Source organism: Pararge aegeria, chromosome 7, assembly GCF_905163445.1.
Source record: "Pararge aegeria chromosome 7, ilParAegt1.1, whole genome shotgun sequence".
NCBI classification, from domain to species: domain Eukaryota; kingdom Metazoa; phylum Arthropoda; class Insecta; order Lepidoptera; family Nymphalidae; genus Pararge; species Pararge aegeria.
The window spans coordinates 19,454,677-19,465,533 of record NC_053186.1 but is presented as its reverse complement, the minus strand read 5'-3'; the positions used below and the strand labels follow the sequence as shown (position 1 = coordinate 19,465,533).

The 10,857-nt window shown below is 34.8% G+C and overlaps 1 protein-coding gene across 1 annotated transcript in view; it reads right to left on the bottom strand.

The window, feature by feature from the left end:
* Positions 1–1,341: 1,341 nt before the first annotated feature.
* LOC120625089 (protein cramped) overlaps positions 1,342–10,857 on the bottom strand; it is a 49,423-nt gene continuing 39,907 nt past the window's right edge. Inside the window, exons 14-20 of the mRNA XM_039892012.1 lie at positions 8,959–9,069; positions 7,315–7,438; positions 6,651–6,735; positions 4,990–5,099; positions 4,476–4,616; positions 3,793–3,935; positions 1,342–1,480 (exon numbers count right to left, since the gene is read on the bottom strand). Coding sequence (XP_039747946.1) covers positions 1,364–1,480; positions 3,793–3,935; positions 4,476–4,616; positions 4,990–5,099; positions 6,651–6,735; positions 7,315–7,438; positions 8,959–9,069 — 831 coding nt within the window. The 3' untranslated portion in view covers positions 1,342–1,363. The remainder of the gene's footprint in view (positions 1,481–3,792; positions 3,936–4,475; positions 4,617–4,989; positions 5,100–6,650; positions 6,736–7,314; positions 7,439–8,958; positions 9,070–10,857) is intronic.

Genomic DNA, 10,857 nt, shown 5'->3' with positions numbered 1-10,857 from the left:
CCTTTATTTAATATATAAACTTAATATCTAAAGATATTAAGATATCTAACTATAATTTATATTACACACTATATTTTTAAAGTGAAACTTCTTTAGAATCGTTGTGATTTCAAACAGGATGCAACGGAAAAAACGACAGGCAAGACACAAATACAAAAATATGTAGGATTCAAAGACACAAATACAAAAATATGTAGGATTCAGCCGGCGAGAGAATGAGATAGAACACATGTGTTTGCGCTTGCGTATTATGCATGTGTTTGCACCTGCGTATTAGAAAGTTGTATAAGTGTGTTGATTGTTGATGTTTTTTTATTTGTGTCTATATTTTCATTTCCTTGATAAATTAATCTCCGTGAATAGTCGCGGAAAGAAAATAAAATAAAATTAAAAAAAAAAACAGTAAAAAGTTCTACGGAACCTGTCTGAGAATTTGGTGCACGTCAAAAAAAGTTATTATCACATGTACAAAGCGAAAATAATAGTTCTATTTTCTAATATTTTACATACAAAATTGAATAAATAAATTTTAATATTTAATCATTAAATTTCATTATTATTTCTTACTACTCATAGCCTTCTTTATTTTTCTTTTGTTTTAGATGATTTCAAAGGCAAAGTGGAAAAAAAAAAACATAAACCTTATATTTATCCTAATACTCCTGATTCTCTATTTTATTAGTTGACTATATCTGTCTACCCCTGATTAAATATACTCTTTGAGTATTGAAAATGATAAAATTTGAATTGTTTTCGGTAATTCTAATTATTTTTTTATGTACTTATAAATAAACAGTTTACATGAAGCGACTGTTCATTTTTTTTATAAGTTTTTTAATCAGGGCCTTTTCATCTAATCAGAAGTTTCACTTCTACCGTGTGTGACTTGCAAACACACACACACATTTTTTTTTTAATAAATTAAATTTCAACTAGAAGTACATGCCCACTAATTTCTGTACTTTAAGTGTTTTCATATTAAATCACAAAATTAATATCTCAATATTTGGGTAAACTTATATAATATTTAAATACAATACTAACTCCGAGATAACGGAACTATTAGCAATATATATTTCTTAAAACTAATAATATTGAGAGTGGCTGGGGGAGTGAAAATTACCGTTAACACATACGATAATTTAATATGTCATCCTACTCTTACTAATATTATCAATGCGAAAGGTTGTATGGATGGATGTTTCCTACTCTTTCGCGCAATAACTACTGAACTAATTTGACTGCAATTTGGAATGGAGATAGATTATACACTACTTTTTATCCCGGAAAAATGTACAGTTCCCGCGGGATTTATGAAAAACAAGAAAAAAAACCCCGGCAACAGCTATTACAAATAAATTATTTAAGTCAGTTCGTCGGCAAGGTCGGATTCGTCTGTGACCTCGGCGGCAAGGTCAGCGAACTTGGCAACGTAGTCCACACTGGATTCAGCCATCAGCGATTGTAATTGCGAATCCACCTGTGACAAACTTCATATTAGTGGGTTCCACAACTTGTTACTTTTTTTTTACTTATTTCTATAACTGGCATTGATTATTTATTTTTTGAAGTGATAACTTCTTTAGGCGCGACATGATTTTTATTCTCCCAAATAAGCATCATTTGAGATAATAAAAATCATGAAACTCGCGTACATAGTTTTCACTTCTCGGCACTTCTTAAAGACTACCCCGCAAGTTTTTTTTTTGTAGTCACAGTCAAAAATATCTTTATTCAAGTAGGCCCATAGATTGCACTTTTGATGCGTACATTACATGAGAAATGTGTACATGGTTGTGATATAATGGCGATAACAGTATTCGTAAACTTAAAACTAAAGCTACAAGGATTCCAAACACGTCCTGGTCTAAGAAGAAGCCCACAACAAAATTAGCCGGGGGTTCTTTTTTGTTATCACCATCTCATATTGTCATCTAAAATTATTAGAAGAGCAACCTGGTTAGAGCAATAATTCACGACCAAGCTTTTTTATCGATTACGTAGTCCTTTATACTCTAACAGGACTTTTCTATAAGCTTACGTTTAATACACTTTAAGATACATCTGCAAGAAGATCAATGGGTAGTTTATTGTAAAATTGTTTGTAATTTCCTTTAAACGAAGTATGAGTTTTATGTAACCTAGTATATTGCACTATACAAACATTAATTTTATTGTTACTTCTAATGTTCACATTATTATGAAAATTAAGCATAATTTGCTATGCTCCGCGAACAGCAGCAGAATCTGTATGGAGTAATTATAATTTCTTCAAACCTTATACTCCATATCAAACAGATCTTCGGCAATGCACCTACCCTCTACGAGCATCCTCAGGAGATCTTGACTTTACAATGAATAATTGTTAAGTCAACATCTCCTGAGTTAATTGTTGATCTAAGAGGGTACATTGCATACAGATTCTCCTGCTGTTTGCGGAGTTTAGCAAATTAAGCTTAATTTTCATAATATATTATGGATTTCCGCAAAGTAACGCCTGCTTCTATCCAATGTTCAAGTTATTGTCATTGTCATTAATAGCCCTTAACAGTCCACTGCTGAACTAAAGGCCTGTCCCCGACGGGAGTGTTGGTCCGTAACCAGCACGCTGGGCAGACGGATTGGTGATCGCAGTAGGTGGTAGTAGTAGCACTGAGGCGATTCTGCCCGTTTTTCTTTATATCGTAGTGGAACAAGTAAAGAAAATATAAAGATCTACACTTTATGAATGAATGAATGAATGAATACACTTTTTTTGTACACCACATAAGCATATAGTAAAATAATAAGTCAAAAACTATATATACGTATAAGTAACTTTATCTTAATTTTTTATTCATAATATCAATAAATATTTTTTATTTTATTTCTTTCTCTTTTCTCTTAGTTGTAGTATGTTGTAATTTATTGTGGTTATTAAAATTATTTATTATTATGACCAGGGACAATACTACCATTGCCTACAGCAGTATTATTTTGATATTGATTTAAAATTATACTGCTTTAAGCGATTGTGTAAGCCGCCAAGTTAACGGCAGGCTCTTCCGAATTAATTAGAATCATGGTAGCCTTTGACAGCAATCGCACCTGATGGCAAGTGATGATGTAGTCTCAGATGGTTTTTTTTAAATTTTACTACAAGTTAGCCTTTGACGGCAATCTCACCTGGTGGTAAGTGAAGATGTAGTTTAAGATGGTAGCGGGCTAACCTGTTAGGGAGTATGGTAGTCATACTCCTAATCGGTTTTACGCGACATCGCACCGGAACCCTAAATCGCTTAGCGGTACGCCTTTTTCATTAGGGTGGTAACTAGCCACGGCCAAAGCCCCACCTCCCACCAGACCTGACCAGAGAAAGTTCAGAAATTATAAATTCCCAAATTCCGATTGGAGTCGAACCCGGGCAAGCGGTCCCGGGCTAACTTTGATATTAAAGCCATACCGAAATTCAAAAAATTCTTAATTCATTTATTTCAAGTAGGCCTCATTTATAAGCAATTTGGAACGTCAAGTAAGTCTGTTTGTAGTGACTCTACCACCGGTTCGGAAGGCCGATTCCACTGAGAAGAGCCGGCAATAAACTCAGCAGACCTCACGTTTTCTACCTTTATGTTTTCTACACGACATCGTACCGGTACGCCGAGTTATTTTGACGTAAGCAGCCACGGCCAACAGACCAAACCAGAGAAAGTTTAGAAATTATAAATTGGAGCGAACCCGGAATCTTCCAGTTGAAACCACGGCGCTCACCGCTGCGAAGGGGAGGTGCTCAAAAGTAAAAACACGTCTCACCGATGATTCGGGCCGCGGCCGGCCCTCCAGGTGGCCCAGGAAGGAGCTCAGCGAGAAGTCCTGCACCGAGCCCTCCAGCCAGCCCTCCGCGTCCCGCAGCAGCCGCGACGGGGACAGGGACATCGACTCCGACGGCAGGAAGCCTTGGGGGCGGGTGGCACAAAGTTATGATGCGTCCAATCATGGACGCACCCTGGATATCAATATCTACCACTTTAAAAATGTATGGCGGCCAAGATACAGACCGACAGACAGAAATGAAAAATATATACCTATACATTTTTGGCTTCAGTGTCGATTATAGAGGGCCGTTTATAATTTTAACAATTGAGCCGCGGACGTCCGACCCAAAAAAATCTCATATGGGCATATGAGATTTAAAGTGAGATGATTCCGGTAAACATATTCGTAAGCTTTGGGTTTGAAACGCGGAATTGCAAACGTGAATCACAACGATAGAATAAGTCAATTTATTAATTAAAGTAAATGTAATTATGTTGTTTTCTTTTAAATTCAGCACAGATTTAATTCACTTATTATATATCAAGCTAAGAAAATTAAATTGAATATAAAAAGTAAAAATAGAATTTAAAAAAACTTATTAATAATTTGCATGCGCATTTCTACCCGCACGCCGCTCTTACACGCACACATACACAGGTACATATACAATTCCATCTTACTAGTGATGTCGGTCTGTTCGGATTTCGTAGAACATTGACTCTTGTCGTCTTGCTTCTGCTCCGTGCTGGACGCCAAACTCTCCACTTTGACGATCTTTATATCTTTTGTGTCTTCTTCTTCATCTGTTTTGATATCTGCATCTGCTAAAATAATTATTAAGCATTATTAATTTCTTCATTAAGAGTTTGCTTGGAAGCAGCCGGCGCCGCTTACATCTCACAAAGACAATAAAAACCTGCCAAGTGCGAGACGGACTCCCGCACCAACGGTCCCGCACCATTATCTATAAAGACTTTTTGACGTGACAACGTCTTATAATTCGATGGAGCCCGCTGCACGCACGAAAAAACATGACGTATGCGGCGTTACCTCGCTCTGAGGCGTTCCATTCAAGGCTTGAAGTGCAAGCGAGAGCGCGGAACGAGCGACAAAGATTTTCTTAAAATAAGCCTACTTAAAATAAATAAAAAGTGTACGTTCAAAATCGTCGATTACTTCGCTATATATACCTACCTGGTTCGTGGTTTCCATTGTCGGGTAAAGGCATTTGGTTGATGGGAATACGCTGGTCACCATCGTGGTAGAAGAATTGACCGTTAGACTGGCTGAGCACGTAGTAGAATCTAGAAACAAATAGTTATATTATAAAATATATAAGTATAAAAATTAAGAAGCCCTTGACTTTCAATATCATCTACATCAATTGAACCAATTGACGTCCACTGCTGGACATAGGGCTTTTGGGTCCTGGGCTACATGCCTCCAGCGGTTCCCATGTCACCTGATGTCGTCTGTCCACCTCGTTGGGAGTAGAGTCGCTATTCCAGCACTTTAGACCCCAACGTCCATCGGTTCTCCGAGCTATGTGCCCGGACCGTTGTCACTTCAGCTTCGATATATTGTTTCATTATTCTACTAGTCGAGCCGTTTTAGTTGATACCCTTATTGATGGAGTAATGAAAAAAAATTAATTCGCCATTTTGTGTTAGCGGCCATTTTTGATTTGAATTTTGTTACAGTGTACATAATTTTACTAGTATAGTATAGTCCCTTTTGATACCCATATTGTGGTAATTTAAAAAATTTTATATTGTTTTTACCTAAGCTTGGGAGGGAATAGCATTGTTATAAATTTATTTTATTTTTTTATATATATTTTAAATTTATAAAATTCATACTGTGGTAGTTGTGAAAAATATGTAATCCGCCATTATGTGGTGGCGGCCATCTTGGAGCGATTTTCATGAAACTTAGCTATGAACACTCTTGACTAATGCACCTATCAAACAATATAAACATAATCAAAATCGGTTCATCCGTTCGGGAAATACCATGCCACAGACAGACAGGACACGTAAAACTTATAACACACCGTCGTTTTTGCGTCGGGGGGTAATTATAATAATCAATGAAAAAGCCAAGATTACTCTATTTAATATCTTCTTTTGAAAGTCCAACCTATAGTATAATAAGTTCAATCATATCAACCCATTACCGACCTACTACAGGGCATGGGTCTGCTCCCACAATGCGTCTGGGTTCAGACCGTAGTCCACCACGCTGGCCCAGTGATGAATGGTGGACAGTGGCGAGTTGGTGGTGTATATTATAGTTCAAGTTAATCGATACTGCAATCCTTACAATATTTTATGTTATATAAAATTCAAAATTTATGTATGCCTCACATAAGCACTTTTAAAACGTAAAGTCTGTCTGTTTGTAGTAAGGTTCGAAAGGCAGATTCTACCGAGAAGAAGCCGGCAAGAAACTCAGCAGTTGCTCTTTTTAAAAATCAACTGTTTACATGTTACATTTTAACATTCATTTTTCTATCTTCCATGCAACCTTGTCATTACGAAATTCATCAATTGTATAGTGTATAAATGTGTTTTACAATTTTATAATTCTTCAAACTTTTGCATTGGTAGGTCCGAAATTATCTATAAAGCATATACCCAATTCCACAAATGACTTCTGTACCTTTCGCAGACGATATGCAGATCTCACTAATTTATGACCATTTCTTGTAAGTCGACTGTTTATATCTACTTTTTGGTCATATAGACTAATATGTTGTCTTACAAATACTTTATTATAATAAATATATTGTGAAGGTACATTAAGTATACCTATTTCTTTAAACTTCTCACGGAGGGATATAAAATGATACTTACTCAGATGCAGTGGCGGGTGGCGGCTTCGGCAAGAGTCTCGGCAGAACTGTAGGTGGATTAGGCGCCAGCTTGACTGGTATTAAATCTGTCCCGAATCAATTCATGCATCATTTATTTCTTCTTTACAAGTTAACAGTAATATTATTTAGGGTTTTGTGGCACACAGACAAAGTTAATGGTACGAATTTATCATTCAGTCACAACTTCATATAATACTAGCTGTAAGCCGCGACTTCGTCCGCGTAAGTTTTTGGTTATTGTTGTTCTGAGAAAACTATTGATACATAAAAATAATGTACTACATACAAGTACTCATTATTACCTAAAGCAAAGTCCTCGAGGGAATATATCTAAGTGTCAGTTATTTCGCTATAGCTGCTTTTGTGTTCTAAGATTATTTGGCGTGGGCTGAGGAAAATATTGATGATACTTAAAAATTATGTATTAAAAAAAATGGAAATCCTTAAAAAAATTGTGATCCTCAAATTTCATAAAGATCTCTATTTTTTTTTAAATGAATTATAGTTTAGCTTTGTATTGGAGAAGAAATGGTTATAATCGGTCAATTCACTTCGGAGCATGATGGTTTCAAACACAGAAAAAAATCTTTCTTCTTCATAATATTACTATAGATCTCAGGTTTCGTTTGTGATCAAACACTCACTGCTGGGAGGTGGCAATTTAGGCAGCAACGGCAGCAATCTCTGGACGACGACCCTTCGGTCAGACTTGCGCGGTCGGCCACGCCGCCATTTCGGCAAGCCATCCAAGCACATTGCGCGATGCGTCTGCAGCAAACATTCATGCTTTTCATTAATATTGTTACTAAGAACCTTATTACTTGAATGTTAAAGTTCAAAATCTACCACGTACATAAGCATATTGCTGAAAAAGGAATAACGGAAGCTAGCTATGAGAGTCAACTTCGTCAACAAGAGATTCGAGTGATTAACAGCCTCGTTGGTCCAGTGAATTAATTTATCAGCGCGGTGTTTAGAAATTGGCGGTAATTCACATCCGTGCCGGTCACGTCAGAGCTGTCGTCCCACCGGACTATGGGGGAGACAATATATGTGTCCTATGTTTGCACACACACACACGCACACTTATGCACTATAGTATCTCCCGCGAAATTGAAATATACCTTTGTTTTTTTTTTTTTTTAGGGAGTATGGTATCGCTAATTGGTTTCTACGTGACATAGCACCGGAACACTCAGTTGCTTAGCGGCACGTCTTTGTTGGTAGGGTTGTAACTAGCCACGGCCAAAGCCTCCTATCACACCAGACCATAGAAAATTCAGAAATTATAAATTTCTAAAAAAATATCGACTACCTACCATGGTTCTGTAAGCGGTAATGGCTTCCTAAATAATTTATCTTTATAAAAATATAATTTACAGAAGCTGAAGTCTTCAATAAATTTAAAAAACAAAATTATATTAATTAATAATTTAAACAAAATTTTTTTTCGCGACATTCGCGACACAAACCTTTTAATTCTTATGAAAAACCTCAACTCCCTACGAATAAAGTTTAGATTCGCGTAATTCTAATTTGAATTTCGATAACGGCATTTTCTCAAATGCTAATAAAAATTAGCATTTTTGAATAATTTCTTAGTGTTATTATCAGAATAATACTATAATTTGGATAAATAACTGGCATCAAATGAGTATTTGCTGCCAATTTCAATCATGTTGCACTCAATTTGTTACAGAAATCACATATATATAGCTAACACTGGCCAATACATCGTGCTGGTATTTGAGCTTGATAGCGATAAAAATTCAAAACCAATTGCTTTGATTATTGCTTTATCAATATACACTTACCTAATTATTACACCGTTGAATGTACCGTGATAAAATTCAATAAAAGAAATACGAACTAACGTAAGCTTAGTAATCGCGGTGACTGGTGGTGATGCAGATTCGACTGACATAATTTCTTTATTTTTCTTCTGGCACCCGACATTTTAATTTTGGTATAAATGGGATAGTTATACTAACTATGGTCATGAGTTGTTCGAATAAAAGTAAAGTTCGAATAAGGAAAATTCAGTTTATTATAGTCAGGACCGTCCGGCACGGCGGTATATACAAATATAGGCGAGCCATGCATCCCATGGGGCCCAAGGACGGGCTCGCCTCGTTAACTGGGATATACAGATAAACACCCAGACTGAAAAACAACGATGATCATCACACAAACATTTTCCAGTTATGGGAATCGAACCAACGGCCTCGGACTCAGAAAGCAGGGTCGCTGCCCACCGCGCCAATCGGCCATAAAAAAAAAACACTTACCTCAGGATCACCTTTCGGTGCAATGGGCGTGGGATGTTTGAAGATGGACGAAGCACTCTCAGAAATCTTCGCCATGTTTGCCGCACCTTGCGTACTGTTCGGCTGTTGTTTCTGAACAAAAATATTATATATTTAAAAGGGAATATGACGGAAAATGGGCAGCAACGTCCTCGGTACTACTACTGCCGTCTACTGTGATAACCGACCCGTCTGCCCAGCGTGGGGACAAATAAATCAAATCAAGTACTCTTTATTGTATTGACGGCCGATTGGCGCAGTGGGCAGCGACCCTGCTTTCTGAGACCAAAGTCGTGGGTTCGATTCCCACAACTGGAAAATGTTTGTGTGATGAACATGAATGTTTTTCAGTGTCTGGGTGTTTATATGTATTAGGGTGGCGCAAAAAAAACGACTATTTTTTTTTTGAGTCTCGGATGAAAAAATGTTAGTTTTTGATGTTTTAAGAGCCCTCTCCAAAGGACAGCTCAAAAAAAAATTTTTAAGAGGTCACTCCAAATTTTTTTAAATTTCGAAAATCGTCGAAAATCGATTTTTTTTTTTTTTTAATTTTTTTTCACGTTACGGTATAATTTTATAGACCAAAAAAAAATAAGTTTCTGAAAGTTTCAGTTAAAAATTTTAATTTTGAAATGTCGCTCATAATTTTTTTTAATTTATTAGTAAATGACTTTAGATTTTTTCGAGTGACCTTTTAATATTAAAATTAAAATTCCGGCCATTTTTTTTCCATTATTTAGTACAATAATCTATAAAAATACACCACGAGATGAACTAAAAAATCAAGGATAACAAAAAAAACAGATTTTTTTTCTAATTTTATCATTTTATTTAATCAACTACAACATTTTAACAGTATTTTAATGAACTTTGTTATTAATTCTGAAACTAAATTCTAAATTATAACCGATTTTAACTTTATTTAGATCAATATCATATATTATTTATTATTTATTATTTATATATATATATATTATATATATATTATATATATATATATATATAAATAATTACAAACAAAGTTCATTAAAATACTGTTAAAATGTTGTAGTTGATTAAATAAAATGATAAAATTAGAAAAAAATTGTGTTTTTTTTTGTTATTCTTGATTTTTAGTTCATCTATTTATTTTTATAGATTATTGTACTAAATAAAGGAAAAAAAATGGCCGGAATTTTAATTTTAATATTAAAAGGTCACTCGAAAAAATCTAAAGTTATTTACTAATAAATTAAAAAAAATTATGAGCGACCTTTCAAAATTAAAATTTTTAACTGAAACTTTCAGAAACTTATTTTTTTTTGGTCTATAAAATTATACCGTAACGAGAAAAAAAATTAAAAAAAAAAAAAAAAACGATTTTCGACGTTTTTCGAAATTTAAAAAAATTTGGAGTGACCTCTTAAAAATTTTTTTTTGAGCTGTCCTTTGGAGAGGGCTCTTAAAACATCAAAAACTAACATTTTTTCATCCGAGACTCAAAAAAAAAAATAGTCGTTTTTTTTGCGCCACCCTAATATGTATATTATAAGTATTTATGTATGTTATTCATAAAAATATTCATCAGTCACCTTAGTACCCATAACACAAGCTACGCTTACTTTGGGGCTAGATGGCGATGTCTGTATTGTCATTTGTCGTAGTATATTTATTTATTTATTATTATTGTATACCATATACAGAGCAATAAAGAAAAAAGTGTGTGCGTGTACCTTTACCGTTATTTATAGATCAAAGAGTAAAATGTTCCTGGGACTCCGCCATTTCATTTAATATTTACTATTTCGTTTTATATTCTATTTAAAATTAATTAATATCACTTTCACATTTTATAAATATTTTCATTTTTAAAATACAATAATTGAGAGTAGAAAATTGAAG